The sequence below is a fragment of the Phytophthora ramorum genome (assembly GCF_020800215.1).
Source record: "Phytophthora ramorum isolate Pr-102 chromosome Unknown Phyram_PR-102_s0008, whole genome shotgun sequence".
NCBI lineage: Eukaryota > Oomycota > Peronosporomycetes > Peronosporales > Peronosporaceae > Phytophthora > Phytophthora ramorum.
The window spans coordinates 792161-806688 of NW_027150654.1; the positions used below are offsets into that span (position 1 = coordinate 792161).

At 56.5% G+C, this 14528-nt stretch overlaps 3 protein-coding genes across 3 annotated transcripts; 2 read left to right on the top strand and 1 right to left on the bottom strand.

The window, feature by feature from the left end:
- Positions 1-1617: 1617 nt before the first annotated feature.
- Positions 1618-2088, top strand: KRP23_9279 (uncharacterized protein; the record flags this gene model as incomplete). The annotated part of the gene is made up of 1 exon (XM_067894815.1): positions 1618-2088. The coding sequence occupies one exon, from the start codon at positions 1618-1620 to the stop codon at positions 2086-2088; it is 471 nt and encodes a 156-aa protein (XP_067742456.1).
- Positions 2089-2429: 341 nt separating this feature from the next.
- Positions 2430-6179, bottom strand: KRP23_9280 (Ankyrin-1; the record flags this gene model as incomplete). The annotated part of the gene is made up of 1 exon (XM_067894817.1): positions 2430-6179. One exon carries the CDS (start codon positions 6177-6179, stop codon positions 2430-2432), a length of 3750 nt encoding a protein of 1249 aa, XP_067742457.1.
- Positions 6180-7250: 1071 nt separating this feature from the next.
- On the top strand, positions 7251-11138 carry KRP23_9281 (Leucine-rich repeat-containing protein 74B; the record flags this gene model as incomplete). The annotated part of the gene is made up of 1 exon (XM_067894818.1): positions 7251-11138. The coding sequence occupies one exon, from the start codon at positions 7251-7253 to the stop codon at positions 11136-11138; it is 3888 nt and encodes a 1295-aa protein (XP_067742458.1).
- Between the last annotated feature and the right edge of the window lie 3390 nt (positions 11139-14528).

The following is a 14528-nucleotide window of genomic DNA, read 5'->3' on the forward strand; positions in this document are numbered from 1 at the left end:
ATCGGTGGTTGTCATTGATGCTTGCTGTAGAAATAACACCGAAAGCAGGGTCTGCACACTGCGCTGTCAAGACGATGTCAAAATGAGGCTACACTGCACACTTTCGCAAAGGCCTATTTACTACTAAACGAACGGGATGGGATCCGTTCCGTTGTGTGGGATGCCGCACCTTGCGATTCCAGCCAAGAAGTGATTCTTGTGGAGACTGCACGTCCCGCATCGCAAGGGTGCCCATGTAACTACCGTGTAAGCAGAGGACACCTCCGTTTACACTGAAGGGCTGTAGCACTGGGGCAAGCCCTGGTGCTGGGTCAAGCTCTGGTGCTGGGTTGAGCTCTGGTGCATACTACACGAATCTCTTACGGCACCGCTACATTCTACATGCTCGAAATCTCTGCTCATCTTGAGCTGCCCACTCTATTGTTGCTTGAACCCCACCACACACACAGCGAGAACGTGCTCTAAATGGAGCTCATCGTGTCCATGCCCACGGTGCCAAAGTAACGGGGCGAAGCAGTTCCGTGTTGTCCACATTGAGCATATCTGCCGACCGATTAGTCACAGCGTTGGCGGCAGAACTGGGCAATGCTAAGGTTTTATGGAGGCTAGTTCTAGTCTTGTCGAATTGATGTTGCAGCTGAGCTCCTGCCATCGGGAGATTTGATTCCCGGACTCGAAGCTCGCCGTCCTCGAAGCGCTTGAAGTTGCCTTTAACAAACCGTTCGTCGAACACGCGCCTGCTGCTTGCACTTGGGGGATTTGTAGACTTGGTGAATTGCTGTCACTGACGACCGCAGTGGCTTCAACCGGGCGATCCATCGCCAGCGCAGCAGCAACAGATCAACCGGAGGGAGATGATGCCCGTTCCGGTCCTTTGCCGCAGAAGGCGCCGATCGTCAAAGAATAGGTCAGCACGCGGCTGATTCGCGCTGCTGAACGCCTGGACGTTAAGCATTGGCAATATGGGCTGTTGTTCAACAACAACTTGCAGCCCCATGCGGTTGCGCTGACTTGTCGAGTTGCAGCGCGGCGAGTGGCTACACAGTTCGAGTGCAAAAGATACAGCTACTTGAACTTGAACCATAATGAGACCAAGTCACTTTTGCGTGCGTCGCCTCGTGACAATGCACCAGAATCGCTACGTTCAAGTTGCTGCATCTGCTCGCTAAACACATACGAAGTCCTCGGTCGCGGTCTTCGTCAACCAGAATGCCCCAGCATTTTGGTCGGCGAATGCCCGCCCGCGAACCACCCACATCACTGGTCGCGCGAGACGCAGCGAGCGCTTACTCACCAACTGGCTGATCAAGCTGCGTGCGCCAGCATGACCGCTCCGTCTCTCATAATATTACTTGTCACAGTTATTCCAACTCCTTCTTCTATCACAACTATCAAAACGTACCGTGTTTTGTATTGAAACAAAGAGGTTCGTTCGAATCTCGCATCGCACCGGAACCTATCCCACTAAGTACGAGCTAACTTGCACCTTATGCGAACCGTTAGCGTGCAATAGACGCGGCAGTTCCTGTGCACACCTGGCATTCATTTCCTAAATTGCTCGCTCTCGCGCAAGCCAACCAAGCAAAAGACCCCCCAAAGCCCCTTCCAGCCCAGCGAATGTGCGACGTGCTCCAGCTGCAGCCCGCCGGCGCCCTCCTGCGCCAGACGCAGAGCCTGCGCCGCCTCTCGGACCCCATTGCGGTCGTGGGCAGCTGCACCGACATCGACCAAGCGCTGCGTCTCGAATGTGACGAGGAGGCTCTAAATCCGGCCGTCCAAATGGAGCAGGAAGAGCCCGAAGACTTCCTCGCGTCCATCCGCCGCGGGCTCGAGGAGCTCGAAGTCGAGGAGGAGGAGGAGGACAGCGACGATGAAGACAGTGACGACGAGGGCGGCTACTACCAGGCCAGCAAGGACAACACGTACTACAGCCCGGACCAGAAGCTGCCCGGGGACTTCCTGCTGGACGACGCTTTGGACCTGTCGGACACGTCCACGGCCTCGTCGTCGCAGCTCTCCCCGTGGACGCCCGACGACGACGTCGAGGAAGAGGAGCAGGAAGACCTCATCTTCCAGCTCGAGATGTAAAGAGCCGATAGCACTATTTATTTATGAGAAATCAAAGGCCTGTACAAACGTCAAATTCAACCATCCCTCCACAGTCGTCCAGTCGACCTCGTGAGTTATCCATAAACATGGTGGGTAAGGAAATCCCAGCACTATAATACCAGCATGCGAAGATCCGAAGAGCTACCTGTAGTGCTTCGTGCCATCTTTAGCGGGCAATGAATCTAAGGCTCGGGGATCTGTTGAATCATGCCGTTGCAGTTGAAGTGTCCCATGGCATCGGTAACGACGTTAGTACACACACGTTGGTATATCTTTAGTTTATGGTTCTGTGGTTGGATCCCCTAGCTACACGGTGCTGCCTACATGCGGACGTGTGTGCTCGAGAGGTCCAGTTGAGCGTCCTCGATGCCCGAGATGGACTCAAAGTTACGCGTGACTGTGCTGGACTCGGCCTCGCTGTTCACCTCGTCGCTGCTCGTTCGAGGGAAGTCGGAGCTCTCGCGTAGCACGGCGCCTTCCTGGATAATGGGCTCGCCTGCGGCTTCGTGGTCGTGGTCCTTCGTGCCCGGCTCGCTGAAGGTGAACGACACGAACGACGTGTTCGCGCTGGCGATCCGCGTGCCGTTGTCCAGCATCGTGCCTGTGTTGTCTTCGCGCGAGTTGTAGTGCCGGCGCAGTCCCTGGATGAGTCGGTCGGCGCTAGGCTTGAAGCTCATGCCGTTGCCCATGAAGTGATACAGCTCATTGCGAGCGAGCGAGTAGCGCTTGTCGAGGCCCGGGTCCAGATCGTTCAGTGCGATCGGGAAAATGGGTCGGCCCTTGTCCTCCGCGAACGCCAACTGGTCTCGCACCAACTCGCTGCTAATAGTTTGCTTGGACATGATGACCACGAAGCACGTGCAACGAAGGATGGCCTCTTGCGTGGCGCGGATGCGGTCCTCAAAGTCCTGGCCTTCCACGTTGCGGTCGCCGTAGCACACCACACCGGCATCCGTGAGCTCGCGGTACAATTGCTGCACGAAACCTGCGTGTTTGTCTCCGTGCGAGAGGAACACGAACTGCTTCTGCGCGCCGCTGGCGTCTGGGTCCCAAGCCTGAAAGAGCCGCGAGAAGCCGCCACCGCCTGCCGTCGCCAAAATTGTTCCCGTAGCAGTCTGCTTGAGGCCTTGGTTGCGACGGCTGCTGGCAATATTCTTCTGCTGAGTAGCGTCGCGGTTCTTCTCGATCTCATCGCGCACTCCATCCAGCAGCAAGCGGAACTGCGACTTGAACTTGGCCTCGTCGTAGTCGTACTCGATCTGCCGCACATTTGTGCTGTTGCGCCGGGTCTGCGTGATCGCAGGCTCGAACGGGATAAGCTGGCGAGTGTACAGATACACTTGCAGATCCTCGCCAATGCTCACACCCTCCGTCGACACGGCCAGGATAGGCGTTCCGACCTGCTTGGCCAATGCCAGTTCCTTCAGACACCACTCGGATTGAGCGTAGTCTTCCGTGAGAAGACATAGCACCACCGCAGCATTCGTGATGCCTCGCGCAATCTCCTCTCGCCACACAGAGCCACCACCGATGCCACTCGGGTCCATCAAGTCTAGCCACGTCGTGACGTTTGCGTCTTCAAGCGCCTTACGGACCTTCTTCGCGAATTCAGCATGCGAGTGCGTGTAGCTGATCATGACATCGCGCTGGCCAGCAGCACGTTTGATCTCAAACAGAAGCCGCGTTGAAGTCGTGCAGTCCAGCGGACGCAGACCCTCCATGTTCATCTTCTGGAGGCTGCCACCGTTGGCCAAAATGGCAAGTGCAGACTGCTCGTTCTCCTCGCGCACAGCAACGTGTAGCGCCGTATCTCCTGTGGTGGGCAACTGGTAGTTGATGTCGGCACCGGCCGTTGTAAGGACACCGAACATCTCACGGGTTGCATCAAGTCCGCAGGCTGCGCACGTCAGCGGGGTCATGTAGTCCAAGTCCACCATTTTGGGGTCGGCACCGGCTTGTAGCAGCGAGCGCACCACATCAGTCCTGTTGAGTCGAGCCGCCCAGTGCAGCGGCGAACGTCCTCCCGCGTCTTGGAAGTTGGGGTCGGCGCCCGCTTCAAGCAGAAGGTTCACAGCCTCAAGTGAACCGCTGATAGCAGCCCAGTGCAGCGGTGTTCGCCGGTTGAGCCCCACGTAGCCCATTTCGCCCAAGCAATCGACGTCCGTCTTCTTCCGTAAGAACTTGCGCACAGCTAGCACATCATTACGGCCAGCCGCAGAGTGAAACGGAGTGAGAGCCACATCGCCACCCCACTCTTCAAGCTCTTGCGCTACCGCGTAGTTGCCACGCAGGTACGCCAATTGTAGCGCTGTCAGGGTGTTCATAAAGCCTGGATCGGGAACAGCCAAGGGGTCAGCTCCATGCACAAGCAGCTCGCGCACGACGTCAGGGTGCTCCGCAAGGAACAGAGGAGGAACTCGATCCGATCGGTACGATGACCGTGCAAGTGTTCGCGCTGATGCGCCACGTGAGAGCAGCCACCGAACAACCTCTAGCTGGCCTGTGGATACAGCACAATGCAGAGGAGTTACCAGCGTCGTACGGAAAATCGATGCGGCCGATTCATCATCGCCACCCCCTCCTTCCGCTCCAGGCCGCGCTACGAAAAACCGAGCGAAGTACCAGAAGAGGTCACCCGTTGAAAACCGTACACGGCTGAACTTGTCCATCGCGGTGACGTCGAATCCACGCAGCTCAAGCAGCTCCAGCGCGCGAATATTGCCGTGGTAAGCAGCTACGTGCACCGGGTTCTTGCGTGACTGCGCGAAGAGGCCCAGGAACAGGGACGCAGTGGCGTAGCACTTGCGAGGAAACCCTTGGTCTTCGCTGGTCAAACCTGCAGCTTCAGCGTAGTCCAAGATGTCACGCATTTCGGCCAGATCCCCTTGTCGCGTTGCCTTGTAAAGTCGCTTGCGCACCACCGCCAGGGCCTTGTCGGCCTGGTTCATGAGCTGGTCGACACCCGGATCCATGACGTGGTTGCGCACGTCGCCAGTTTGGTCGCTCTCCTGAAATGCGCCTAGCAGCATCTTCACGTGCTCTCGGAAGCGTGCAAAGTACTGCAGCTCGGTGAAAATCCAACCAAAGCACACGACGCTAACTAGCGCGAAGAGCTGCACCGCGTGCATATCGCAGTCGAAGACGCCGCCCTTGGAGAACATGTAGAGGAAGAACATGAACACGATCACCTGGAAAAGCAGCAGCAGCACCGCGACGAGCTCGCAAAACTGGAAGACAAGCCGTCGCTTGATCTTGGTCAGGTTCCCGTTGTCCTCTTCGTCCTCGTCCAGATCCATGCCGCCGTTGCCCGTTTCCATGTCGGTCTTGTCGTTCTGCGCCCCCGGAGCGCCAATCCCTGTCGCGGAAGGCTCATCACGCTTGAACGGCTCAAAAAGACGCCAGCCTGACCCGGGCAAGGACAGCAAAATCACCGCCGGCAGCGTGTGGTAGATCAAGGCCGAGAAGCCCACAACGTTCTCGCAACTCTTGGCCTGGAACGTGTACACGAGGTTTGGCGAGTGCAGCATGAAGCCGTAGGTGGTGGGCAGGTCTGGGTTGAGCACGAGCCACTGGGGCTTGTAGAAGTAGTAGAACCCCAGTCCAGCGGCCAACACGACCGCCAAAGGCATCCCCGTGTGCAGCAGACGTCGCGCGAAGAAGGTGTTGTGTCGGAAGCGCGCGTTGAGCCAGTGGCGAGGCACGCGCGGCATGTTGCCTCGTAGCGTGGTGTTGCTGTGGGTATTGTAGAAGGACCGTTTCTTGCTCGACATGGACGACGGTGGACGTCTGCGCTGGGACGACCCCAACTGGTTGAGCGACAAGTGGGACCCCACGCTGAGGCGGGAGACGACGCTGGACGCTACCGACTTGGCAGCTCCTTGGCCCATGAGCGGGATCATGGGAATGCGCTGGACGTCCTCCTGGTCGTCTTCGCGCGCGGCGCCGTGTCCTCCGACAGACGCGGACGACTGTCGGCTTTCGCTGGACAGGGTCTTGGCTTCCGAGTCGGACATTCGAGGACGCAATGGCGCCATCTTGTCCGCCTGCGGGGTGGACATGCCCTCGTACATTTGCTGCGAGTGCGCCCGTGAGCTCGTCGCTGCTGGAGCCCGTCGGGTGAATAGCGGAATGCTCTCTCGCCCAGCGGAGTTTCGGCACCATCAGGACTCGAGCCCGAGCCCTGGCTGACGTTTTCGGATGCTGAATTTTGCAAGCTGCAGTCCCACCTGCAGCACCGTCCCCCTTCGATAATGCGGCTACGGTATACTGTCGTATGGTTTTACTGCGGACATTGAAGAAGGGCGGAGGAAAGTCTCACAAGACGACGCAACGTTGCAAGATATCAGAGGCGGGCATACTGAAACCAAGTGAGTGGACGTGAAGGGGCGTCAGACAGGGCCAACAACGGAGGTGAGCCATCTTCGCTTTCGAGCGCCTTCAACGCAGGTTGCAGCGAGAAGCGCTGCATGAATTATGCTACAGTATTATACTAGCCGGTAGGCCGTAGAACACCAACCATGGCAAGCCAGCCTGGCGTGCCTTTTGTCCCAGCACGCCAGATGCCGCATGGCCAGCGAGCCAGCCAATCATCACGGTCATCATAGCTCTGGAGATTACAGTCCAAGTCGGAGGCTGTCTTCGTCGCCGTAGAAGCTGTGTGACTCAAGACTCGATTGGGATCCAGTCGGAACAGCGGCAAGGATCGGATTCGTGGGTCGATTAACACTGAGCTTCGGCTGTCTATCTTTCTTGAGGGGCAACGCTGACAGGATCTAGTGAGGCGTCCCCCCTTGATCGTCAAAGGAGAAGCCTCCTGTCAGCGCTGAGTTGACGAGCCCACTTTGCTGGTCGTTGCGTCACCACGATCGTGCCGTTGGTTCATAGCGTTGGAAACGATGTCGTGCCAGCATTGTCGAGCACTCACAGCAGTGCGTGCGAGTGGGCCACCAAGGTCTTGGGTATGCTGAAAGCTGAGTGTTCACTTCAACATGTACCATGAAATCGGTACGATTGTGCGCACGAAACGGCGCGACTCTAAATAGGAGTCCCGCGTGTCACGAATGAGCAGCTCAATTAGTTGTCCTCGCTGCTGCTTCCTCATCGTGCAGCAGCCGTGCGTCTGTGTGAGTCCGTAAAGCAGCATGCCGGGCAAGGACACAGCTCCAGCTGAGACTAACACTTTGCCAACGCCGTCCTCAACGGAACGAGACAAATGGGACATCTCGCGCATCAACAAGCACTGGGAGATCGACGCGAACCTGCGGCGTAGCTTGCCTGCGCTCGCACGCGCCAAACGCACCGACAACGAGTCGGCAAGCAACAAATTCTTGCGCCTCAGCAAGTTGCCGCTCCCTGTTTCGCCTGTACCCGACCCGCTGTTGATGGACCTGGCGACACCGATTCGTGGCGGTCGCAACGTCTCTCAGCGTGCCATTACATTGACTGCAGAGACCAAAGCCAAGTACTTTGGTAAGGCCGCGAAATCCGAGTGCTATACGATTTTCCGTCAGCTCGCAGCACAAAAGCACCTCTCTCTCGAGCCACTGAGTGAATTCCTCGCAGAGCAGGAGAAGAGGAGACAAGAGCCCCGTACGCGAGATGAAGATGGCAGCAGTCTTACTGCGCCTTTTCTTCCTACCGAGTGTACTGATCGGTCTCTCAACAACAGTGCTGGATCCAGTAGGCATCCCTTAGGCGCTCCGTCGTCGACAAGTTCGCGTCCCGGTCAGCGTAGCGGCGTCGGTACAGTCTTGAGCGGCGATCCTTTCACCGCACGGCACAAATTTGCATCGCTGTGCCTCGAGCGCGACCTGCCGCCGTGCATTCGACTCATCATACGCCAGTACTTCTCTCCAGAAATCAATGTCTCGCACATGGCCATAGGAGACGATCTCGCCTGTGTGTTTGCATCCTGTCTACTGGATTTACCCATGGTCACGGGGCTCAACGCACGCAACAACCGTCTTCGCGATCAGGGACTCCAAGCTCTTGTTAACGTCGTCGTGGCCAAGTCAGACCTGTACCACCTCGACTTGTCCGAGAATAAGGTGGACAACCATGCTGCCCACGCACTCGCGTCGTATCTGAGCTCGGCATCCTGCAGTTTGCAAACGCTACGTCTAGCCAGCGCTGATGTGGACGATGGAGAGCTCGTGCCTTTCGCACGCGCGCTGCATTCGAACAAATCTCTCCAGACTCTGGATGTATCGCGAAATGCTATTGGCAGCAGCGAGCACCTGAATGTCGTCCGTCCTTCAGTCACTACCGGTGGTGAGGCACTCGCCACGATGATCAGTATCAACAGTACTCTCACCTCTCTCGATCTGTCATGGAATTATCTGCGGCTTGCAGGAGCTGTGGAGATCGGGAAGGCGCTCGCTTACAATTCGGGGCTACGCGAGTTGAATTTGGCTTACAACGCCTTCGGAAATGCTGGTGCACAGGCTGTAGGTGACTCGCTGCTCTCAAACACAACACTGCAGCGCCTGAATATGAGCCACAACAATATCCCGGCTCAAGGCGCTCTCGCAATTGCCAGCGCATTAAAGATCAATTACGGGCTGCCGCTAACAGAGCTTGCGCTGGGTGGGAATCCGCTGGGTAACATGGGTGGTAGGGCGTTGTTGCATGCTGCCGCCGCGTGTGCAGACAGGAAGAAGTTGTCGGTGTCTCTCGAAGGTTGTAACTTTGATGCATCCGGTGACGGCGACGGCTCCTTTGACCCGGCAGACCCCACTGGAAGCTATGATTTGAACATGGAAATCCCTTACGAACGAGCTGTCGCGCTTGAACTGCTGCGGGTTGCCAACACGAAGCAAGGCTGCAAGTTTCTGTCCATAGTCCACACGTCAACGGCCAACAAGCAGCGCCGTAACATTCGCGTTGAACTGCGCGAAACGCAGGAAGGCGTCGAAGCACGACGCAGACTGCTCAAAACCGCAGGAATTCTTACAGATGTAGAGGCCCCCAGCGCTCGAGAGATGGTGTCTCGGTGTCTAGATCGACAGTCGCTTGAGGAACTCTTTCATGAGCTGGACAAGGACGAGTCCGGCTTTATCGACGAGAACGAGCTTCGCTTTGGCATGCATAAGTTAGGATTGCAATTTCGAGATGAAGACGTGCCACGATATGTGGCGCTGTACGACCTGGATGGCACGGGTACTATCGAGCTGGACGAGTTTGTCGAGTTGATGGAGAGTTTCAATCTAGATGAAATCGACGGAGGGTTTTCCCGCGAGTGCGTGGACATGGAGACGAACATGTTGTTCGCGATCCCGACAGAGGGCCGACTGCAGCTTGACTTTGTTGATCTACATGTGTCATCAGGCAACGATAGCGCCCACTCGGAGGCAGGCGTGGAGCGGCTCATTGAAAATATCTCGTCGAGCAAGAACAAGACGCAGATGTTGTTCATGGCGAAGACTGGTCTCGTTTTCAAAGCACACGAAGCGCAACTCCTCCTTGAAGCCGTGCGTGACGTATGTGATACTCCTCAAGCCGTTATCGCGCTACTGCCTCACATGGTGGATCCTCGCAACGCGTACACGTTGATGGAACGCAATCTCAACCCGTCGGACCGACTGCGTGTGCAGCATCTTATGGGTCAGGCGCTTCAGCCTTTGCTGGGGATGGCGTCCGGGCACTATCGCATCGATCTGAGCAACGATTTGGACAGAATAACCCTTCGCAAGCTCGTGGAGAATAGCAATCGAACAGCTTTCTTGCGTAAGAAAGGAGGGCTGAAAGATACAAGCCAACACATCAACTACCACGGCTTTCGGAACGAAGTGCTTCATGGCAAACCTTTTGTGTTGGAGCCCAAGTTTTTGGACACAGCACCTCGATTCGGCTACCTGGAGCTTGACTACGTGCAGCTGGGGCGAGCCCCAACGCATCCCATCTCGACCAAGCGCTTTGAGCAAATGCTTCAGCTATGCCAGCTTGATCGCATGGGGGCAGGTATGGGAGTGGCTACCACAGCGTCGGCAATAGCACAGCGAGTGGGGAAAAGTGTTAGTGGGGCTAGAAGCTCCGTGTCAGCGCCTACTTCTGCCCCACAAACTGCAGAGATGAAGACGTCGGTATTCCCACCACAACGTCCGTTCAACCACAAAGTGTTCGAGGAGTACGAGAAAATGAACACGCTGAGGAACTACATCGAGTTCGGAGCAGGTTTAAATCGCTCCATCGAGCTGTCGCCATTGCCTGTTGAGCAGTCCAGCTCTCCAAAGGTTGATAGTGATGACGAAGACGGCAATGGGATGGCTTCAGCGTCTGCTCCTGCTCACCTTGGTGGCAAAATGCTCCCGGATTCTAGTGAAGAAGGCGGCGAACCCCGCGCAGTCGATGGAGACAATGACACGCCCCAGCGCGTAGCTACTCCCGCTATTCCAGTAGCGTCGAATGTTTGCACTGCACGACGGTTGCTCTTCAACATCCAGTGGTGTCTATCTACGCGCTGGATAACAGTACAACAGGCTGTCCGGTTGCTAAGCGAGTGGCCAACCGCATTTGCATCGTCCCGCTGTGACTTGGTGTGTACAATCTTCGATCGCGTTACCGATCTTCACAACTTCAGTGGCGTGTTATCTGCCCTCAATGACGAGGAAGCAGCACAGGCACTATACCGTCTAGGAATGCTGAACGTGTTGACGCCACTGTGGCCGGACAACTACTACGAACTCGCGCTCGCACGTTATGAGGAGCGCGAAGTAGCGAAGGCGCTTGTGCGACTCGCCATTGACGAACCTGGCGAGAACTGGCAAAAAGAGACGTTTGGCTGGAGTCGGGACGAGAAGGTCCCCGGTTGGGAGCTCAACTACTCGTGGCTCAAGGACGGCGGCTTCCCTGAGAAAGGATTTCTCAGTCTCGAGTACTACTCGGGTGCTGACAAGGGCTGCGGCCCAGTGTGGCCTACGCGGCGCGAGTTAGCAGCTCACACGTTGTGTGGGCTGCCTGAGAATCTCGACGCTTTTGAGATGCATATCGACTCACTCGGTATGAGGAATGTGGTGCAAAGGCAACAATAATCAAGGGCAAAAAGCATGAGTATGAACTATCATCTTGATAGAGACGAAGCGCACGTTGTCGCGACCATCATTCTACCCAACTTCAGCTTGACTTTTACAAACATCAAGTAGCATTATTATTGTAAGATACGTTTTCGTTGGCAGTACTAAGTCACCTGCGAGCACAAACCGGCCTCTTGTCACCGTGACGGCGGCAGATGGTTTCCGGGTGGGTGTCAGCTTCCAGCCGCTTTCACCACCGCTGGTGACAGTCTCCAGTCGTTGACACGCCTGCCCACTGAAACAAGCGCTCTGTGGCTCTACGGCTCGCTGCTGGATCGACGCCGCGTCGAGTGGCGTACCACGTCCATCAGAAGGCGAGCGAGCACTCGTTCGATCGTGCCGAATCGCGGGTGTGCATGGCGGCGGCAGCAGACACCAGCTCTGCTGTGGCTGCTCGCTGTTAAGCCACAGAGGCCACGCAGTTTCACAGCCGACTGCCGAGGTGGCAGGCTGGCGAACCGTACAGCGGGTCTTATCGATACAATGTAGAGGACTTTTGCGCGGAGGCAGTCGCACCGTGCGTAGTGATGCATGGGTGACCCGGAGCGAGAATACGAGCGCTTTCGCGCAGAGTCAGTCGCGACGCTACGTTCTGTCAACAGCGGTCAGAAGCGTTGTCTGTCGACAAGACAGAGGCGGACGGAGACGGACCATGCTAGGACTTTTGATCGGGCTTGTCCTGTCGCCGGGTGCACCAGTGCTCGACGCGTTGAACACAATTTTTCACCGTTGCCCGCCCGCGCAGGCGAACTGTGCGCGATCGCCGAAAGAAGCTGTCGGCTGGATTTTCCAGGACATGTAGCAGCGAGCGAGCTGCACGCACCCAAGCAGCAGAGGCTCGAGCGAGACGCTTTTGCATCCAAGCGAGGGGGCTGCCACCACCTCCGCCGAACTTCGTGCATTCGGTGGCTCGGAGCAGCTGGACGAGTCTCACTACACGCAGCCATCTCTCCTGGAGCAGCCAGAACCGACGATTACCATGCAGTCAAGCTCTCCGGATGGCCAACGCTACTGGAGACTCGCGAGGCGAAGCGAAGCAACCGGAGCGACGTGCCCCTCGGATCGCAAGCAGAAGGAAGCCATCTGGTGAGTCAAAGGACACTGGCTCCACAGGGGCGGACCAGACGTGCCCGACACAAAAGTCATGGCGATGGTGACGTTCTTGCTTACGGTCAATCGTCGTATGCGGCCGTGCATTGCAGTTGTAGAAATTTACGCATCTGATGCCTTGCCAGTGCGCTTTGGTCCAAAGTTTGGCGTGCAGGTGCATCTCACTTCATGCGCGGATACACCGATCTGGGCTGGCCCAGACCCCGGATCTGCGGAGACTTTGCTCGAGCTCCGAGCTTCGGCTGTACCAGCTGGTGTGGAAGGGGGATAACACTTGAAGCAAGAGGCATGCGTTGTGAGCTGTGTGGGTCGCTGCTGTCTGCGTAGCAGCTAGGAGTATCCGTGAATGCATCTTTCTTGGTGACCACTTTTGGTGGGCAAAGGCGCTGGTCTTATCCGAGCCTATCCAGGCGAGTTGGCGCTGCGTGAAGGTGTGTGGAGTTTCCACTGAAGGCATCGCTCAAAAATTGTGTTGCGGTTAGATTGGTTTCTACACGTGAGCAGTCGGTCGTGGCGTCCAGGTGGCTGTCTGCACCTGGGTGGGTGACCGCGTTGATAGTTCCGTATCGCGTCGGAAGCAGGGCAGCTCGTTGGAGCGAAGCAAGCCGGAGCGAGGATGATGGAGCGTCTCCAAAATGCACAAGCCCGCGTTTTACTGTGAAAGTGTTGCGTGTCCGGGATGGATGTCCGTTTTAGTGAAGCGCAAAGCGTTCTATCACTAGCGGTGCCCCACCATACCGCCAAGGGCAGCTGCATTCACGAAAAAAGTCGAGACCATAGCGTATCTTCTTACGTGGAAGAACTTCGGCGTTCAGACCTTACGGGTGGTCGATTACCTGTTTGTGTGATGAGTTGAATAGCTTCATTCCTAATCTACTTCAACATGCGCAATACAAAATTCAATATATTCTGTCAGAGCCATAACATTGTTAAAAAGCGACACTGAATTTTGTAGCACTGCAGGGGAAGAAGCGTACATACTAGTGAGTCAGTATCCGCTTCTTGGATTTAGACAGATCCACAGCGGCTATTATAGGCAGCACCACATCTTGTGAGCTCTGGAGGCGAATGCGGTTTTGTACCGGTTCATATTGCACCTGTCTTGGCAACTTGTCCGTCCTCTTGTTGCAGCCTGTCAGCTGGTGGCGGCTGTTCGACGGCACTACGTGTGCTGTACGTTCGGTTGCGTCGTCGTGTCGGAAGACACTTCCTGCTAAACTTGCGCCATCGATGCTGATAGCAAGCAAGCATCATGCTTGTCCGCGTTCGCCTTCTCCTGAGCCAGCGGTCGCTCCCGGTAGCTTTGCCAATGAACGAATCTCGATCCTTAGTGTCGTTGAAGCTATGGTCTCGACTTTTTTCGTGAATGCAGCTGCCCTTGGCGGTATGGCGGGGCACCGCTAGTGATAGAACGCTTTGCGCTTCACTAAAACGGACATCCATCCCGGACACGCAACACTTTCACAGTAAAACGCGGGCTTGTGCATTTTGGAGACGCTCCATCATCCTCGCTCCGGCTTGCTTCGCTCCAACGAGCTGCCCTGCTTCCGACGCGATACGGAACTATCAACGCGGTCACCCACCCAGGTGCAGACAGCCACCTGGACGCCACGACCGACTGCTCACGTGTAGAAACCAATCTAACCGCAACACAATTTTTGAGCGATGCCTTCAGTGGAAACTCCACACACCTTCACGCAGCGCCAACTTGCCTGGATAGGCTCGGATAAGACCAGCGCCTTTGCCCACCAAAAGTGGTCACCAAGAAAGATGCATTCACGGATACTCCTAGCTGCTACGCAGACAGCAGCGACCCACACAGCTCACAACGCATGCCTCTTGCTTCAAGTGTTATCCCCCTTCCACACCAGCTGGTACAGCCGAAGCTCGGAGCTCGAGCAAAGTCTCCGCAGATCCGGGGTCTGGGCCAGCCCAGATCGGTGTATCCGCGCATGAAGTGAGATGCACCTGCACGCCAAACTTTGGACCAAAGCGCACTGGCAAGGCATCAGATGCGTAAATTTCTACAACTGCAATGCACGGCCGCATACGACGATTGACCGTAAGCAAGAACGTCACCATCGCCATGACTTTTGTGTCGGGCACGTCTGGTCCGCCCCTGTGGAGCCAGTGTCCTTTGACTCACCAGATGGCTTCCTTCTGCTTGCGATCCGAGGGGCACGTCGCTCCGGTTGCTTCGCTTCGCCTCGCGAGTCTCCAGTAGCGTTGGCCATCCGG